At 42.9% G+C, this 20651-nt stretch overlaps 1 protein-coding gene across 2 annotated transcripts in view; it reads left to right on the top strand.

Annotated features, from left to right (window-relative positions):
• CLTC (clathrin heavy chain) overlaps window positions 1–20651 on the top strand; it is a 71000-nt gene that overhangs the window by 7077 nt on the left and 43272 nt on the right. For both annotated transcript variants that reach the window (XM_038759436.1, XM_038759435.1), the window contains exon 2: window positions 20014–20221. In XM_038759436.1, the coding sequence (XP_038615364.1) occupies window positions 20014–20221 (208 nt within the window). The remainder of the gene's footprint in view (window positions 1–20013; window positions 20222–20651) is intronic.

Below are 20651 nucleotides of genomic sequence, written 5' to 3'. Positions count from 1 at the left end.
TTGCGGATATTTGTGACCCAAGTTCAGACTACTGTCTTACTAGTGGAACATGCCCATTCTGAATTCCTGTATTACTCACTCTGGAAATAGCAAGCAGAATTAGAGGAGGGTTGGTATTTCTGCTCAGCACCCAAACTAATTTTCACAGACCTTCACCTGAAACAAGGCTGAGTCTTTACAGTAGGCCTGACATATTTGCTCATCTGCAAGTTGAGGAACACCATCCAGAAACAAGCGTTACGGAAATCAAGCTCCTCAAAGTAACTATTAACATTACACTTTGATCCTGATCTCAGAAGGTTAAGGAATGTTAAGATGGGCACTTTTTTTTTTTAATGGTACTTTAGGGCTTACTATGTGCCAGACACTGTACTTAGCACTGGGAAATCTGCGAGTTGATCAAGTAGACTGTCAAATTATGGGCAGGGATTGTCGTCTGCTAATTTGTTGTATCATACTCTCCCAAACAATTATTACTGTGTTCTGCACACATTAAGCGCTCAGTAAATACCATTGACACAGGCCCTGTCCCACAGAGGACTCACAGTCTTACCCCCCATTTTATAGATGAGGGAACTGAGGCACAGAAGTGAAGTAAATTGCCCAAAGTCACACACAGATAATTGGCAGAGCTGGGATTTAGAACCCAGGTCCTCTTGTCTCCCAAGCCTGTACTCTTTCCACTAGGCCCCACTGCTAATCAATCAATCAATCACTTTTTGAGCACTTACTGTGTACAGAGCACTGTACTAAGCACTTGGGAGAGTACAGTATATTAAAGTTGGAAGAAATATTCCTTTCCAACAACATGCTTACAGTTTAGAAGTTTCTCAAGCTGCTTCTTCCAGTCTCCTTTTTTTTTTTCCACAGAGTAAAAATCAGAAAGCACTAATTGCCATCTTGGGCAGAGGTTTGCCTGTATTCTTCCTTTAAAAAAAAAAAAAAAAAGCCCACCCAATAAACAAATTTTAAAAAACCAACCAACCCCCCCAAAAACAAATTAAAAAAAAAAAACCACCCCAAAAAATCTTGAGGGAGATTCTGGACAGTGTAGGACAATAATCTTGAGTTATCAGGCCTTAGTTTTGACCAGCCCATCTCCCACTCCTCCAGCAAAGTAAATCAGCATTTTGAACTTCTTGCCGCAGGTGAGTGGTTATTTGAAATGTTTCATTCCCCTAGCTATGCAAATTGTTGTGTCCTTTGCTTGAAAACTAATATTGAAGTTTCCAGCTAGGATGTAGGAACAAGCTGCTACACCAGAACTTCTGTCTTCTTTGTGGGTCTTCCAGAGCCACCCCTCCTTGCCCCCCTCAAAGGCTATATAAGGATGGAAGCCTGGTAAGGCTGTTTGCCCCCCTGGTGCCCCCCAATTAGTAGAATTGAGACTGGTCATAGCAAGGCTCAGGAGACTCAGAAGGACCTGGGTTCTAATCCAGGCTCTGCCACTTGTCTTCCATGTGACCCTGGGCACACTTGGACTTCTCTGTTTCAGTCCCCTCATCTGTAAAATGGGGATTAAGTCTGAGCCCCATGTGGGTCATGGACTGTGTCCAGCCTGATTAGCTTGTATCTACCCCAGTGCTTAGTACAGTGCCTAGCACAGAGTATGCACTTGACAAATACCATCAAAAAAAATTTCCTAGGTGACTCTGCAGACAGCATCATGTGGAGTATAACACTGGCCCCTGTAGCTAGGAAGAGGGCAGAACTACACTCCCCCCCCACCCCCCCACCCGCTTTACCATCCTTTGACTTCCCATTCAGTGTTCCTTCATCCGAGACTAATCCTCATTGGCTAGTAACACAATTCTCTCAAGTCTCCTAGTTTACGTTACTTCATTTTGAAGTTCAGGTGTTTTCTCTTGGTACCCCTGGCAGATCATGCCTCTCCCTGGGACTCAGGAAATGTCTACTACATTAAAACTGCTAAATCCTGCTCTTTTTACATTTCAGCTAACTTAAAGGAAATTGACTCCCAGGTTGGGAGGTACATAGGACTGTAGATCTTAGCATTTTAGACTATTGGGATTCTCAAGGTTGCTGAAATGCAGTACACAGAATTGCAAAATTCTTCTGTGGAATAGTGGTAGCACCAGGAAACCCTAAATTGGGAGAACCTGTGGCTTAATGATTGGTCAACGTAACTGTGACTCAGGCTCATTTTTGAAAGCCAAGTTTTTGTAACTTCTAGGTCACTGGCCGTCCTGAAATCATATCTGCAGAAGGCTTTCCCTGATCTTCTCTCCCTTCCCTCCCTCTTCTCATCCTACTGACACTTCAGCATTTCCACATCACCTAAGGAGAATCAGTGGGATTTAGTGGAAAGAACGAGTCGTAATCCTAGTGCTGCCACTTGCCTGCGTGGCAGCCTTAGGCAAGTCACTTCTCTCTGCCTGTTTCCTCATCTTGAAAGTCAGTATCTGTTTATCTTGAATCTGCCCCAGTACTTAGTAAAGTGCATGACATATAGCAAGTGCTTAACAAATGCCAGCAGTATTAATAATGATAATAATAGTAGTATTTGTATGTTAAGCACTAAAGTGCTGGAGTGGATACAAGCAAATTGCGTTAGACACAGTCTCTTTCCCCATTTTACAGGTGAGGTAACTGAAGCACAGAGAAATGAAGTGACTTGCCTCAGGTCACATAGCAGACAAGTGCTTAGTACGGTGCTCTGCACACAGTAAGTGCTCAATAAATACGGTTGAATGAATGAAAGTGGCGGAGCTGGGATTAGAACCCATGACCTTCTGATTCCCAGGCCTGTGCTGTATCCATTATACCTTCAATCAATCAGTCAATTGTATTTATTGAGCGCTTACTGTGTGCAGAGCACTGTACTAAGCGCTTGGGATGTACAAGTTAGCAACATATAGAGACGGTCCCTACCCAACAGTGGGCTCACAGTCTAGAAGACTGTGGGCTCACAGTCTAAAACTACTGATTGATATAAGATAGTTGCAGGTATCAGTTTAGGGAGTGGAGTGGTTGGTCTGATTGCAGTATTTACTATTCTATTTTGTTAATGTGCATGTAGCTTTATTTCTACTTCTTCTGATGACTTGACACCTGTCCACGTGTTTTGTTTTGTTGTCTGTCTCCCGCTTCTAGACTGTGAGCCCATTGTTGGGTAGGGACCATCTCTATATATTGCCACCGTGTACTTCCCAAGTGCTTAGTACAGTGCTCTGCACACAGTGCTCAAATATGAATGAATGAATTGCAACTACGCCTTTTGGCTTCTTGTAGCTGGAAAGAATGTAGCGACAAATCTTACCAACTCAGGTTCTAGTTGGAAATGAATTTAATGGGTGTGCTTTGGGGCCATCTGAAAATATTCAGCGGGCAATAAATCCTTGCTGCAGGCCTGTGTTTCTAACCCTGTGATATTAAAATAGCCGTATGTTTGCCTATGAATGCCCTTTCAAATCTGTAGTAGTGAGGTCAGCAGCTGAGAATCTGTTCATATAATCTCTTAGTCAGATCTGTTTCCTGAAGTGCTGTGCTGTGGTGCCATTTTTTTCTTAAAAGTGTGTGTGTGTATCAGTAGATATACACAAATCAATAGTATTGAGTGCTTGCTGTGTGCAGAACACTGTACACTTGAGAGAGTACAGTACAGCAGAGTTGGTAGACATGTCCCCTGCCCACAAAGATCTTACAGTGTAAAGGGGGAGACAGGCATAAAACTTATGGATATATTAGTACTGTGGCGTGAATATCTGTAGTTTACTTATATTGTCTGTCTCCCCCTCTAGGCTGTAAGCTCATTGTGGGCAGGGAATGTCTGTTATTGTACTCTCTAAAGCTCTTAGTACAGTGCTCTGCACACGGTAAATGCTCAAATACAATTGAGGGAATGAGTGACTATCAAGTGCTGAAAGGGTATAGATCCCAAGTACGTAGGCGATTCAGGAGGGAGTAGGGGAAAATGAGTCAGGGAAGGCCTCTTTAAGGAGATGTGATCTTTATGCCAAAATTTCTCCCTTCCCCTGATGTAGTTAACAGGGCTTTTTGAGGATTGGCTCTAAATTTCATTCTTGGAAGAGTGCCTGTGATTTAGAACCGTTCCATCCGCTGCCTGGTTTAGAGCATGGTTCTGCTAGGGGTCAGGTCAATGGGAGGTGCGTGTATGCATTACACTCTAGTGGACTCCTATGATGAGGTAATGCCCAATTTAAAACTAACTCTATTTTAGGAAAAACTTCTAGCCAACAAGTCCTCCAGACTTCTACATTTTAGGCTTTTGCAACCTCTTCCCAATAAATGTAACGTGGTGCTTCCCAAACACTTTTTTTAAGTTGATATTTAAGCTCTTACTGTGGGCCAGGCACTGTACTAAGCATTGGGGTATATACAAGCTAATGAGGTTGGACACAGTCCATATCCACTTGGGGCTCAGTCTTAATCTCCATTTTCCAGAAGAGGTAACTCAGACCCAGAGAAGTTACGACACTTGCCCAAGGTCACACGGCAGACAGATGGTAGAGCTAAGATTAGAGCCCAGGGCGTCTGATGCCCAGACCCTTGCTCTTTCTACTAGGCCACGCTGCTTCTTGTTAAACCACTTTTAGGGGCCCACCCAGTTCACTCTTACTCTTTTCGACTTTTCAGAGAGGAGAAAGTGCTCATTCTGCTTAGGTGGGGAGACCACTGTCTTGCATTTGCTTTGTGAGGTGCCCAGGACATTCAAGTGTGCCATGCTTTTATTGAAAACTGGTGGACAAACTGACCAGATTCCTTGACTAATGGCTTCCATTTCATTCGAACAATAGAAACCTATCATGCAATCATTCAGTTCTCCTATAACAGAAGGGTTACTTTCCTGGTGAGTAAAATTTGTTCTGTAGTATATGTGCCATACTGACTGATCTGTGGCTTAGTGGAAAAAGCACGGGCTTGGGAGTCAGAGGTCGTGGGTTCTAATCCCAGCTCCGCCACTTAGCTGTGTGACTTCAGGCAAGTCATTTAACTTCTCTGTGCCTCAGTTAACTCATCTGTAAAATGGCGAGTGAGAGTGTGAGCCCCACCTCGGGCAACCTGATTATCTTGTGTCTACCCAAGTGCTTAGAACAGTGCTTGGCACGTAGTAAGCACTTAACACATATCATCATTATTATTATAATTGCTCCTTCCGCATTGCATTCTATGCAAATGCTTGTTAACCATAGAATGATTCTTAATTTTCCAGTAATGTTCTATCCAAAAGGCTTAATGGGGGGATATTATGGAGAGGTGGGTGTAGTTTACTGCACTGTTTTTTCCAGTGAAACCTTTGAATTGCTTAAGGATTTACCTCCTCAGAGGTATCTGGCGAGAAGGTTTCAGCTCCCTTCAGGTATAGTGCAGTAGGATTGGAATTTCTGCTGTTGTTTTCAAAGTGCCCAAGTAGATTTGAAAACTTAGAGTGCAATTTAAGTCATTATTGGAAATGATTTGGGGTTGTTAAATCTAATCAGTAATAATAGTGGTAATAAGAATATACTGTGTGTTAAGCACTGGGGTAGACCCAAAATAATCGGGTCCCGCATAGGGCTCACAGTCTAGGAAGGAGAACAGCTATTGAATCCCCATTTTATGGATGAGGGAACTGAGACCCAGAGAAGGTAAGTGACTTGCTTAAGGTCACACAGACAAGTGGCAGAGCTGGGATTAGAACCCAGTCCTCTTTACCCATGCTCTTTCCCCTAGGCTTCTCAGTAGTCTCTTCTGAAACCATGCTATTTAGTTGTGGTCTGTAGTTTTAAATTAAAACTCTGGTTTCCTTCCTGTTTTTTTTTCCATCAGCTAGAAAAATATTATAGAAGTAGATGTAAACCAGGTGCTCTCGGTTCCCTCTGTATGAGAGCAGGCTCTACTCAGGAGCTAGGACAGGAGGCAAGTAGAAATCTGGGTTCATCCTTGACCCAGAACCCCCAAACTCTCAAGCAGGCACTTAGGAATGTGTTTGTTCCTAGCCACATGGGGAGTTTTGGCTTTCCTTTTCTCAGTCATTACCTGCCTCTTAGCCAGTGACCTGTGGAGAGGGCCGGGAGATGCATTTCCCCTTCAACCCAAAGCAGTGATGCGCACTCTCTTTCATTGTTGTATGTATTGAGTGCTTACTGTGTGCAGAGCACTGTACTAAGCGCTTGGAAAGTACAATTTGGCAACAGATGGAGACAATACCTACCCAACAACAGGCTCAGTCTAGACGGGGGAGGCAGACAACAAAACAAATGGTCAACTCTAGCCTTATTGAAACCAATCCTGAAATATGAATGTCATGCTGCGGTAGTAAATTTAATTTGGAGATATTCTCTAAACTGTTGGCTCCCTCTAGATTGTAAGCTGGTTGTGGACAGGGAGTGCCTGTCTTTGTTGTACTCTCCCAAGCACTTAGTACAGTGTTCCACACATAGTAAGCGCTCAGATATAGTTATTCAGTGAGTAGTCTCCTTAAGCTGCATTCCTCTTCATGGCTCTCTCTTCCCTCCCCTAGATGGGACGTTCCTTGTGGGCAGGGAATAACCCAGGACAGTTAAGTCAAAGATTTCATTCAGCAGCGCTTGAAGACCTACTTGGTATTTGTTTTGGAGAGCACAGTGGAAGTGAAAGATAATCTTTTCGCTCAGAACTGCTAAACTAGTAATGGAGTAGCACATTGAAGGGTAGAAGCAAATTCTTTGCCCCTTCCTTCCCCCTCAATCCTAGTTTAAACGGAAAAATTTTCCAACATGCAATAATATTTCAACAGTCCTACTTCACACACCCTCTGCAGTATGAGGATGGAGCCTGGGTATTATTTTGGTGGGCATTACTTTTAGATGGAAAAGCAGCATGGCGCAGTGGAAAGAGCCCCGGGCTTGGGAATCAGAGGTCGTGGGTTCAAATCCCTGTTCCGCCAATTGTCAGCTGTGTGACTTTGGGCGAGTCACTTAACTTCTCTGTGCCCCAGTGACCTCATCTGTAAAATGGGGATAAAGACTGTGAGCACCCCTGTGGGACAACCTGATCACCTTGTAACCTCCCCAGTGCTTAGAACAGTGCTTTGCACATAGTAAGTGCTTAATAAATGCCATTATTATTAAGCGCTTAGTACAGCGCTCTGCACAGTAAGCACTCAGTAAATGCCATTATTATTAAGCGCTTAGTACAGCGCTCTGCACACAGTAAGCACTCAGTAAATACGATTGAATGAATGAGGTGCAGAGCCTGGAAGAAGAGGAAGGCAAAAGGCTTTAAATGACCTGACCCCATTCCTGATACTGTGACTTAAGTTGGCTCACTGGTGTTGTACTAACCTTGAGCACAAAATTTATGTAAATCACCTGTCTTGTCTACCAGATCATTATCAGGCTGCTTGCTGGGTACAGTGGCCCTGTCAACTTGATTTTTTGTTTGTTTGTTTTAACTAGTCCATCCCACATTTAGCTGTTGTATGAATTTTATATCCTGATTTTAAAAAAATCAATCCTACGTAAATGCCGGCACAGTAGATGCTTAGATGGGCCAAGCAGAACTCTTGGAACATAACAATCATACTTTAAGATTGGACCCATAGTGCTACTAATGTAGGTTCAGTAAAACCAGCCCAAATCACCCTCTCGGATTTAGAGATTTTGGGATTGCTGGCTGATTTCATGATTTGGGTTTTCTTGCATCATAAAAATCAATTGTATTTATGGAACACTTCGTGCAGAGCACTGTGTTAAGATGATTTCCTCCTATCTTGCTGCCCCTGCTTTATTTACAAAGTAACCAGTCAACTGTAGCTAATTTGAATTTATCAGCTTCCACCAACTTTATCTTGAGTCTTTTGAATATTTTAAATTCCTTTATATGTTAATTCATAAGGTTGCTAAAGGTTAAATGTAACCTGATCAAAGGTGGACAGTTATTTTTTTGGCCCACGGGGCCCTTCACACATTTAAGTGGTTCCAGACTGACCCAGAGTGAAGAAGACAGGGGTAAGTGTTTAACCTCTGGAAATGTAACCATTCCTTCCTGACTCCAGCTTTCTGTGGTTGTGGTTACTGACCTCATGCATTGCTGATGTCTGATCTTCCAACTCTGCCACTTGTCTGCTGTGACCCTGGGCAAGTCACTTAGCTTCTCTGGGCCTCAGATACCTCATTTGTAAAATGGGGATTGTGTGAGCCTCATGTGGGACAGGGACCATGTCCATCCTACCTAACGTCTATCTATCGCAAGTGCTTAGAACAGTGCTTAGCACATAGTAAGCACTTAACAAGTACTGTAAATATTATTAATATTGGGGTACGATGTGCCAAGAGATTAAAAGCAGCATCTGTGGCTGGAATGAGTGTAAATTATAGCCAGCTCACCCTACTCTCATCTGGCCTATTTTACCCATTTATAAAAATCCAGTTGTATTGAATAGGACATGGAATTTTATTAGCTCAGTGGAACTGCTGATAAAGTAAAATCTGGTGGAGCGCTCCATATTTTCAGCCACAAAGGTCTACTACTTGTTTTAACACAAACCCAAGACTGAGTAATGTTTCTCTTGTAGTCCATAAATGGAAGTCTAAAGCAGTGAGAGTTTCAAGTTGTCTAATTCTTAAAGGTTTTGGTTCAGTTAGGCAAAAGGCTTCGGTGTGGACCTCAGTAATCAAACTATTTCTGTGTGGATCTGCAAGGGGCCCTAAGGGAGTTGGACACAATTTTTGCTACGAGACTGCAGGTTTGGGTGGTAGCCCATACCACCACCCTGCCTTTTGAACTAAAATTCTCCTATTCTAATACAGTCACAGCACTACTATCTTTAGTCCATTCTGAGGGATCCATTTGATATTCATCCCATCCCCAGCACCTAAACATTCAGATCTGTAATTTATTTGAATGTCTGTATACCTCTTACCACCCCCACCCAGACTGTAAGCTCCTTATGGGTAGGGGACATGCCTACCATCTGTAGTGTATTCTCCCAAGCACTTAAGCATTTGAAAAATATCACTTAAAGATTGAGGTGTCTGAATCTAGCCTTGTATTCTCAAAATCAGGCGGAAAAGCAGCTTCAGTTGTCCTGCATTAGCCACATTGTATTTAGTGTTCTGTTCGTGACTGTTTCCATCTGTTGGATCTCAAGGTTATTGAAGGGTCCTGAAGATTTAAAGGTTTCAAACTTTTTTTTTTTAAACACTCACTAGAGTCTAGTGCTATTCTGACAAGTCTGTTGGGCCATCTGGGAGGCAGGAGATGAGATGTGGAGAAGCAGAGTGGCCTAGTGCATAGAGCACTGGCTGGGAGTCAGAAGGACCTGAGTTCTAATCCCATCTTTCATTCATTCAATCGCATTTATTGAGCGCTTACTGTGTGCAGAGCACTGTACTAAGCGCTTGGGAAGTACAAGTTGGAAACATATAGAGATGGTCCCTACCCAACAGTGGGCTCACAGTCTTTGCCACTTGTCTGCTGTGTGACTTCGGGCAAGTCACTTAATTTCTCTGTGCCTCATTTACCTCATCTGTAAAATGGGGATAAAGACTGTGAGCCTTATGTGGGACAGAAACTGTCCAATACAATTACCTCGTATCCAATACAATTACCTCGTATCTACCTGAGCTCTTAATATAGTGCCTGGCCCATAGTAAGCACTTAAATACTATTATTATTAATAATTCCAGCTCTGCCACTGGTCTGAACTTGGGCAAGACACCTAACCTCTGTTACAGCCTCTCCCGTAAAATTGGTATCAGATATCTACCTTTCCTGGGAGGGCCGGACTGTTGGATTAGTCTGATCATCTCATGCCTATCCAGGGGCTTAACACACAATAACTTCATAGTTAATACCCTTATTATCTCTGAGTTTATGAATATTCTTTTCTGTAAAGAGTAGCCAGTTTTCTTTTCAGTGGTGTGTTTTGTAGTGTCAGACTTCAGTCATTATGGAGGAAGACTGCTGAAGCACTGCTAATAACGATGAACTCAATCTTTTGCACTAAGCAAAATTATCAATGCCCCAAGAGCCAAACCTTAACAAATAATTTCCATAGCATAAAGTGTGATGTTAAGGGTCAAAAAGCAATGCAGTGGATCACATTACATTCCAGAAAGGTGCTACAGGTCAACCTCTCAAACTTCAACTCCGATACCTTCCTAGTAGGGGAGGCTAGTGTCCATTCATTTTGAGTTCTAGATTACTAGAGGAAAAGAGTAGAAAGAATGGAAGCAAAATGACTGCGGCTCTCATGTATCCTGGTAAGCGGAAAAAGTTGCCATAAAGCAAGCTCCATGTCAGAACCATTCGTGAAACATTTTCACTTGTTACTCAAAGATTAAAAACCGATCAGGAGCGCCACTTGTCTAAACTGAGAACAATGGCTAGTATCCTGTTGTCCTCCTGAATTAAGCAAGGCTGCATTCTCAGCATTTTTCTTCTCTTCCTTTGAGAGATCAGGAGCAACTGCAGTTGCTTAGGACAGAATCTGCTGACTTCCAGGAAGGATTCAGTGGGATGGCTACTGTCAGCACTTTTTTTTTTTTTTTTTTAATCTGGGGAAATAGAACAGCCACTCAGCACAAGTGTACTAAACTGGAACCACATGATAGTAACAAATACTAGATAAATTTGATCTTAGTGATCTTTAGTGATGATCCCATTTGGTAGTGCACATATGTAGCTTGCCATATGATGAGCAGATGAATCCATGTACAAGCAAATCTCCACTGTAAACTCTGGTGTAGTGGATAGAGCACCGGCCCTCTAATCCTGGCTCTGCCACATGTCTGTTGTGTGACCTTAGGCAAGTCACTTGACTTCTCTGGGCCTCAATTACCTCATCTGTTAAATTGAGACTGTGAGCCCCACATGGGACAGGGACTGCATCCAACCTGATCTGCTTATATCCACCCCAGTGCTTAGTGCAGTGCTTGGCACATAGTAAGTGCTTTTAACAAATACCATTATTTATTGTTCAGTATTCCTTTGCAGTACAGGCAGTCATCTGACTTATGACACAATTGGTTCCTGAAAATTGCATCTTATGGTGGAACCAGTCTTCTCATCCAGGAACAGGGATGTAAATGAGGGATTGGTGGATTGTAAGCTTCTTGAGGGCAGAGAATGTGGCCATCAACTGTCAGAGAGCTTAGTGTTCTGCACTCAGTAAATACCTATGGTGATTTGTTGCTGGACCTATTTTTCCTGAAATTACTCAGTATTGTGTACCACCAATTACTCTGGTGGTGGTGGTTGTTTGCTGATGAGGTTCCAGACTTGGGATGTGGCCCACTTCCTTTCCCTTCCAGGTGAATATGCCGTGAAGAACTGGCACAGTTGTGCATGCCTGCTAAAATAAAAAGCTGCATGCTAGCTGTGCCACTTGTCCACTGTGTGACCTTGGGCAAGTCACTCAACTTCTCTTTGCCTGTTACCTCATCTGTAAAATAGGGATTAAGGCTGCGAGCCCCATGTGGCACATGGGCTGTGTCCAACATGATTATCTTGCATGTACGTCAGTGCTTAGTACAGTGCCTGGCACATAGTAAGCACTTAAATGCCATTAAGAAAGCAAAAAAAAACCCCACCCAACTCTCCTCCCAATTGGAAGGGCATACTAGCTCTTGTGCAGACTTCGGTATTGAACTAGTCTGTCTTATAAATTGAAAGCTTCAGAAATTCAAAGTACAGGGAGAATACTTTGAAAATCTGGCAGGGTCAAGGGGACACAATCAAGGGTCTGGGTTGCAGCCTTACTCAACAGCCCTTAATCTCTATTTTTAGCTTTTGTTAGTATAAAGTTCAAGAGCTAGTAGTCAGTCAGATGCTCTGGCCTTGTAAGAGCTTGCTTTTGTTTCACCTACATTTTATTAAAGGTTCCTCTCCTTGAGAAATTATAAAAATGGTTCAAGTATTTGGTTCTCCATTTTGTTCCTGTTCTGGCCAACCTGAAGCCAGGAGAAAGAACCCCTTGGAAAAAGACTTAAATGGTTTTTGAAACCACAGATTCTTAAGAGCCAACATAAAGAGGACAGGAAAGCCTTTTTCCTAACCAGATATTTTGATTTTTGGTTTAGAGGAAATTTGAGGCCCACTTCCTGTAGCAGCTAGGATGTTGGCATCTTATAATAGTACATGTTTTTTAATGGCATTTGCTAAGCACTTTTAAAAAACCAGTATTTAAGCACTTACTATGTGTCAGGCACCAGATTAAGGACTGGGGTAGATGTAAGCAAATTAAGTTGCACAGTCTCTGTACCACATGGGGCTCATTCTTAATCCTCATTTTACAGATGAGGTAAATGAGGCCCAGAGAAGTGATTTGCCCAAAGTCACACAGGAGAAAAGTGGAGGGGGGTTTTTTCTTTGTCTTTTTTTTTTCTCCTCCTCCATAGGATTCCTATGTTAGGAATTTGGGCCCAATCATCAGTCAGTGATATTGATTGAAAATTTAGCAAAGCAGCTTGGCCTAGTGGAAAGGACATGGGTTTGGGGGGTCCAACCTGTGCTTTTTTTTTTTTTTAATTCTGGCTCCAACACATCTGTGTGACCTTAGGCAAGTTCCTTCACTTTTATGTGTGTTACCCCATCTGTAAAATGGGAATTCAATACCCATTCTCCCTTCTACTTAAAGTGTGAGCCCTATGTGGGATAGGGACTGTGTTCAACCTAATTATCTGGCGCTTAGAAAAGTCCCTGGCATACAGTGAGTGCTTAATGCCACAACTATTGAGCACATCCTGAACACAGAGCACTGAATTAAGCGCTTGGGAGAATTCAGTGCAAAAGAGTTAGTAGTCATGTTTCCTGTCCACAAAGCTTGCAGGGGGAGGAACATCAAGAATGTTCTCCTAAGCACTGTCAGAGGGCTAGTTCATCCTTAAACCCATCTATTCCACTGGTGACAAGTGAGAAATTCAGCACAATTAGCAGACATTCTAGATGTGGAGATTTATGCTGTGATGTCTTAAAAGATGCCTGCACCAGATGGGGTCATTTTTGTTTAGAACCTGGTTATTTTAAAATTCTAGTGTTGGAAGAGGCATGCAAAGCTACTTCAACTTAAAACTGTGGCTGGGTTAACCTAATGTGGTAACTGCAGTTTATTTAAAATCAGAAGTTTCTTGAATCCAAAAAATGCCCACAACTGACAATGCTAACTGGGTGAGGATGGAAAGTATTGGAAAGTATGCTGGCCATAAAGCTATTTCAGAGCTGAAGTCGTTATTCTCGCTCTTTGCTCTCCAACTGTTGTAGTGTTAAGTTCTATTTGTCATGGGTCTTTTATTGGGAGAAAGAGTGAAAAACAAGTTTGAGGTGCTTGTCCATCCATGGTGGGTGGATAAACAAAAGCAGACCTATCTTCTCATGAAAACTCAAGTCTTTAATCAATTAATCGTATTTAAGAGGGATCATTTCAGGTCTCTGGTTTTAGGTTAAGTTCCCGCTATATATGGAGAAGCATTGAAGGAAGAGCATCTCAGCAGCCATCTTGACCCAAGACTTCCCCACTTCGCCACACCTTCCACCAATTTGACTAATCTATTCACTTTTCTTGCTGCAAAACCCCTAACTAAGAAGTCATCCTGTAGGGCATAGTACCAAAACCATAATCCTTTCCATCAGGACTGATTGGGATTCAATCAGTAGCATGAATAGCACCACTTCCCTGCTAGCTGGGTTGATTGTTGCCTAGACAGTCCCAATGATTTCAGGATGGGGTGGGGGATATTGAGGCATCCTGATAACTAGATTCTCTGGGCTTAGATATGTGAAAGGAAAATTTCCCACCCTGTTTTGACTTTGAAATTCACCTTGCTCTCTGCTGGTGAAATTTGAGCAAACCACTTTCAGAAAATATTTCCTTAAATCTGATTCTGCCTCAGCTGCCATTTTAAGGAAAAAGGACCTAGCCATAGTTAGTTTCCCCCAAAACAAGGAAGGGATGTTGGTTTGGGGGAGTATTGTGCATGTGGGGGCTACTAGGCTGGATTAGGCTGCCTCTGTTCTCTGCTGGGTTTCTTATGGTATTTAAGTGCTTTGTGTACCAGGCACTGTACTAAGCACTGGGGTAGATAAAAGTTAATCAGGTTGGAAACAGTACACATCCTACATGGGGCTCACGGGCTTAATCCCCATTTTTCAGATGAGGTAACGGGGGCATAGTGAAGTGACTTGCCCAAGGTCATGTAGCGGACAAGTGGCGAAGCCAGAATTAGAACCCAGATTCTCTGACTCCTAGACTCGGGCTGTATCCAGTAAGTCAGCCTGCTTCTCTGGCATAATGTTTCTCAAGTAGGAGGACCTGCTTTTTCCTGATTATTGTTGCCACCGTGGTTTACTCTGCCTCTTTGGAGGACAGCTTGAACATGTGGGCTTTCTTCCATCATGTCTAATGGCACTAGTGTTTCCAGGGGAATCAAGTTGTCTGGATACAAGTGTGTTTGTGCCTAGAAATGCACTTGCCAAGTTTCAAGCTGCTGTCCTTCTCAACAGTTCAGCCATTGCAAATGTCACAAAGGTGGAAAAGCAACTATTCTAGCACCATGTTATCTTCTGGTGAGTTTACATCTCATTCACTACAGCAAGTTGGCTATCCTGAGTATGAGCCAGAGGCCTTGTAGTGTAAAGAACACTAAGCACAAGGGCACACGAACCCCTTAGAACAGTGCTTGGCACATAAGCACTTAATAAATACCATTGTTGTCATCATCACCTTTTTAGTATTATTAATTCAGTTACTGGCAGTGTAGCTTGGATTGCGGTACTTCTCTTTTTACAGGTCAGTGTGAAACTGTAATATTGAAAGTTCTGGATTCTTCCCCCCCCCCCCCCCCCCCAAACATGATGAATGAATGAATGGTCACCACCACACCTTTTTAGGGAGTGGCAGATTGTGTAAATGGTCACCTACTTACTGAGAAGTAATGGTTTTAAGCTTGTTTAAGCAAGTAGCAAAGGTCGAACATTAAACCAGAGTTGACTATATTGCATATTACCATTCCCAGGCTTTTTGGGTAAGTTGTGTTTATTTGGAAGACTTTGAATAAAATGCACAGTTTTCCTCTTGCAAGTGTTAGCAATAACTTGTGAGGTGACAACTGTAGAGGCTTCATCATCTTGGTTAATGGGATCAGGATTAATCATGAATAAATTATGGTTCAGCTTTGAATTTTTTGCCTTTTTTCCCCCAGGGGAATTAAGGAATACCAACAGGGCTGTACTTAAGTTTTGGCTCTACCTCTGAAGGTAGAAATGGCTAGGAAGTGATCAGTGAGAGGGAAGGATTCCACTACTGATTATAAGGCCAACTAATTATGGGACTATCTAATATATAGGATAAACCTGTCTCCTGGGGGCCAGTGGATGAAAATGCTTGGTGATCCCTTTTCTTCAGTGTACCCTTTCTCCCAACCTCATTTACCTTTCATGAAAGCAGTGAAAAGGTCATGGGATGTATTAGAATTGATGTGGTCTGGCATCTCTGCAACAAGTCTAGTAAAATCTGCTGTTCTGACTCAGTGTACCTGCACTTAAAATGTGGCCAGAGCCACACTGAAGTACAGTTATCTAATAGACCACTTGACGATATGGAGAAATAGGGAGGCCTAGTGGAAAGAGTACAGGCCTTGGAATCAGAAGGACCTGGGTCCTAATCCCAGCTCTGCCAGTTGCTTGTTTGTATGATCTTGGACAAGTCATTTCTCTTCCTCTGTGTCCGTTTCCTTAGTTGTAAAACGGGCTGTAAATATCTGCTTTCTCCTACTTAAATTCTGAGCCCTAGGTGGGACAGGGACTGTCTGACATAATTACTTGCACCTACCCCCAGCGTGTGGAAGAATGATCGGCACATAATATACGTTTAACAAATACCATTAAAAAATCTCTCAAGGTTAGCATTGGAGTTGAGAGGCTAGTGGCAGTGGTGGTAGTTCTCTGAACATAATAAGAAATTCAGTGAATGAATGGTAATAGTAACTATATTTCGACAACTGGAAGCAAAGCTTCAGTCCCGAGCAAATCCTGGGTGCAGGTAAGGGGAAGGAAAGTCTGGGATTGAATGGCTCTATTAAATGATAGGGTCTGGGTGGGATTTTCCTGTAACCCAGCTCATTAATAGCTGCCTACCGTGAAGGTTAGTTTGATCTCTCTGCTGTGCACTTATGTTGCATACTTGGACAACTGTAAAGCTGGTTAATGTTCTACTTGATTACAGTGTCTATTAATATTTAGACATGGCTTGACTAGAGTGCAGGGACTGAACTACAGTTCCTACTTTAAGCCATTGGAGCACAAGCAGGAAGTGAAAGTAGAACATGGCACACCGCATCTGATGGATCTCAAAGGCAGGCTTTTCTTGTAACATTAATCCAACAGTCCTCTCACTGCAGCACTGCTCACTTTAGAAAGCATGCCTCCCTTCTGAATATTCAAGCGAAATTTTTGAAATTGCCAACTAACCTTAAGGCAGTCAGGTCTGAACAGGAAAACTAAATTCTGAGCAAGCCCCAAGCATTTTATGATTCCCAGGTGCTCCACCCTTGTGCTTCAATGATTGGTAGCATTTATTTCGTGGCTTGTGTGTGCTAGCAAGCTCGAGGAGATGCTTAAAGCAACAACAGAAGCAAAATGCCAGTTCCTGCTCTCGAGGAACTTGCAATCCAGTGTGGAGAAACTGGGAGGCAAATCATCTGCTCCACCAGTTGCAGAACTGCAAGAACAAGAAGAAAAGTACAAATGATAGACTGTAAATATCAAATAGGTCTATGCATAAATGCTAAGATTAACGTGCCATGTCTTCATCTGGTTCCTTATCGGACTCCCCTGTTAAAACTAGAACAAGTAGACTGAGCCCTGTGCATTGGATCAGTGAAAGGGGGTTTCATTCATTCGGTTCTGTTTGAGCGCTTACTCTGTGCAGAGCACTGTACTAAGCACTTGGAAGAGTACAATACAACAAAGATGCATTCCCTGTCCATAGTGAGCTTAGAGTCTAGAGGACGAACTTATAGTCTAGAGTTTCAGTTGCTTGGACGTAGTCACACATCAGGTTTTGCTGTGAAAATGGGAAAATCCTTTTTGCATATGAGGCACCCGGGAATATCCTTCCTGGCGTAATCCTGTTTCTTGTCATGGATGAAGCAGTAGGACAGTGTACGTGTATGCTTAACACGGTGTCTGGCACATAGTAAGTGCTTAGCAAATACTATTTTTTTAAAAAAAGGAAAGCTTAAGGCAAGGGCCAGCCCAGTAGAAACGGAATAGCAGGAGGCAGTTTTTTTATGTGTGGGTTTTTTTTAGTGGTATTTAAATGCTTACTATGTGTCTAGCAGTGTACTAAGAGCTGGGGTAGTTGGAAGCTAATCAGGTTGGACCCAGTCCATGTCCCACATTGGCACCCGTATTAAGGCCCACTTTACTGATGAGGGAATTGAGGCACAGAAGTGACTTGCCCAAGGTCATAGGAGACAATTGGCAGAGCAGAGATTAGAACCCAAGTCCTTCGACTTCCAGGCCTGTGCTCTATTCACTGGGCCACCTGCTTCTAATGGGCAGACAGCTCAGTCTGATGTGTGGCAGCAGTCAAGCAGATTGGCTGTCTTGGTATCCCAGTTGCCCCAAGCTTCTGCATTAAGAAGGAGGAACATCAACAGTGCCAGGCACTGAGAGTAGCAGTTGCAACAGTGCTGGAAGAGGTAATTTAGCACACAATATGGGAGGGGGTTGTCAGTCTTGCATTGGTTTCACCAGCCTCACCTGCACCCATGATCCAAAAACCTCACTGTCCTCAGCATCCTCTGCAATCAAGGGGAGGTGCACATGCCCACACCTTATAGGTCACCAAGAAAATGAGCATTTAAAGGGTGGTGTTGCCACCTTAAACAGAGGAATGCCACAAGGCCTAGTGGAAAGAGCATAGGCCTGGGAACCACAGAACTTGGGTTCTGGTCCCAGCTCTGTCACTTCCTTGCTGTGATGCCAGTCAGGGGAAAGACGTAGTGCCCAGCCTCGCAGGTGAGGGTGAAACCTGAGGCGTTGCAGTAATAAAGGTATTAAGTTCAGTGTGAATCCAAGGTATAATATTTGAGATAAATTCAGTTTTGGAGGGAGACAAATGATGATACTCTCTCCCAAAATGTAAGCCAAGGCTGACTATGGGTATCTGCTTCCCAAGAAAACTCCAATCTCTTAAATGTTGAGTCTGTTGACAATGGTGGTATTGAGAATTCATTATAGTCTGTTAGCAGTGGTAGCATAAATTCTTGCCCATGACATGAGAAACCTGATTCAGAGGGTAGAAGTTTTGTAATAAACTACATGTGTACTAGTTGTGAAATTTCCTCTGTCATTTTGAATACCTGTTGCTACTGCTTCATAGCTTTTTATTGTCTTAAAGAAAAGTAATAACTAAACAGAATCTGAATTCCTCTGAGTCTCAGATCTTCAGGGTACATGGCCCACAGGTCTTTAGCTAAGGTCTCCTGGCAGCAGGATTGTTTCACGCTTTTATGTCTGTTCTGATAAATTGTGTGATGGTGTTCTTGAGAAATTTTAAGAGGGAATACAAGTGAAACTAGAATGACATTTCATGCAAATGAGGCCTTTGGCATAAAGCTAAAATGCTTTTGGGGATTCTAGAATTCTAGTTGGGCCTTCTTTCCAGGGCCTGGGGCAACCAAGCACTTATCCCCTTTAAGAGATTAGTTTTTCCTGTTGCACAGAACTGCAAAGCTGGTTGTCACTCATTGTGGAATCAAGGGTGTAAAAGTCTTTTTGCTTTTCCCTGAAAAAAGATTGCTGAAGATAAATGAGACCAAATTGGATGGGCTTGAATAAAATTCAAAGTGGTTGTGATGAAATACTAGGTGGTACTTGATCGGTACAATTAGCTGGGGGAAAGATCTATCTGAACAGTAGGGTATGAAATGCTGTCTCGTTTAAGGAAAATAAAAATGGGTGTTTATGTGTTAAAATGACATGTAAACTCTGAGAAGTAGTGGTCTCTCTGCAGTAAGTCCTCATTTCCCCTACCCCTTCTCTTCTGCATTGCCTAAGCACTTGGATTCGTACCCTTTTAGCGCTTGACTTGGCCCAGAGCACTTGTGTACATGTCTCATTTGTCTGCCCCTCTAGGACTGTAAGCTCTTTATAGGGAACGTGTTTACCGATCCTGCTGTATTCCCCCAAGCAGATAGTACAGTGTTCTGCACACAGGTGCTCAGATACCACTGATCGGTTAGATTATCAGAATACCGTCCAGTTTTGGTCACTGTTTTTAATCAAGGATTGGAGAAGATCAATGAAGAGCAAACTACTTAGAGGGGAAAGAGTCCCCGGAGGAAAGGCTAAAGGTACTGGGGCTCTTGAACCTAGCAAAGACCAAGGAGTTGCTTCATTGTCTTCAAATGAAGAGTGTTTTATGAGAACCTGTTAACTGTCTGAAGAAATGGGCTTTAATTTCTAAGTTCTGATACTAAAAGGAATAAAACACACAGGCTAGCGAGGGAGGTCGGCAAACTCCCTCCTTGGTCATATGTTAAAAATATATAGTGGTCTGTCCTGGAATGAGGCAGCAGAATAGTAGACAAATGAAGTCTCTATTGTTTGCCCTCTGGAAGAGAGAGAATTAAGGCTGCTTCAGAATTGAAAGTACCAACTTGGACCCAGATGGCCTCAGTCACAGGCCCCTCTACTCTCTCTGGGTAGCCCTAGTTGAAGGATGGATGTGTAAAATGAAATTAAAACTTAATAGCCAGGATCACTCATGTTCTTGAGGAACAGAGGTGACAGCAGTGTGTGTGTGTGTGTGCGCGCGCGCGCTCGCTCGCTTTCCCTCCCCGCATGCCCCACTTTAATTCCTAGCCTATTGTAGTCACTTTGATCCCACTGCTCAGGAGCATCATAACTGGAAACTGGGGATACATTAAAGCTTACAGCAACATTAAGTGACTGAGCACTAAATAGCACTCAAAGCTACTTTATGGCACCTCTGCAGTTCACAGGTTAAATCTTGTAGCTTACAACTGGATACCTAGTTATTCATTAGCAACCTTTCTCTTTCAGCTCCAAAATCTGGGTATCAACCCAGCCAACATCGGCTTCAGCACTCTGACTATGGAGTCAGATAAATTCATCTGTATTAGAGAGAAAGTAGGAGAACAGGCACAGGTGGTGATCATCGACATGAATGACCCAAGTAATCCTATTCGCCGACCAATTTCAGCGGACAGTGCCATCATGAATCCAGCCAGCAAAGTCATTGCGTTGAAAGGTACGGAGAGCTGATTTTGGTGCCTTGGTGGTTTGGGTTTTGAAGGTGAAGCTCGAGAGAGAGCACAGCCGATGTTTTCTGTAGGGGAAGCGAGCTAAACTGAAATGGCTGAGCCGATAGGCCAAACGTTGGAATGGTAATCTTTCTCTGCCTCAACTCTGGTACTTACAATTAAACCATCTCTCTTATACTGTATGAATCAGGACCTCAAGCAAGGTCTGGAGTCACTAGTTAGTATTCTTCTAAACCCTGGTGTGCTGAATGTTCATGTTCTTTCTCTCCTTCCCTCTCCCCCTTTTCCCCCGCTCTAATATGAGCTGGCTTCTGTTTTACAGCACCAATTTTGGTAATCAGTCCATTGCTGACTGAGTCTGCATGGGTGAATTTAACTAATAACTGACTTGATCTCTGTAGACAGGCAAGGTGGGTA

This window comes from Tachyglossus aculeatus, chromosome 17 (genome assembly GCF_015852505.1).
Source record: "Tachyglossus aculeatus isolate mTacAcu1 chromosome 17, mTacAcu1.pri, whole genome shotgun sequence".
Classification (NCBI taxonomy): Eukaryota; Metazoa; Chordata; class Mammalia; order Monotremata; family Tachyglossidae; genus Tachyglossus; species Tachyglossus aculeatus.
This window is presented reverse-complemented; position numbering and strand designations above follow the sequence as displayed.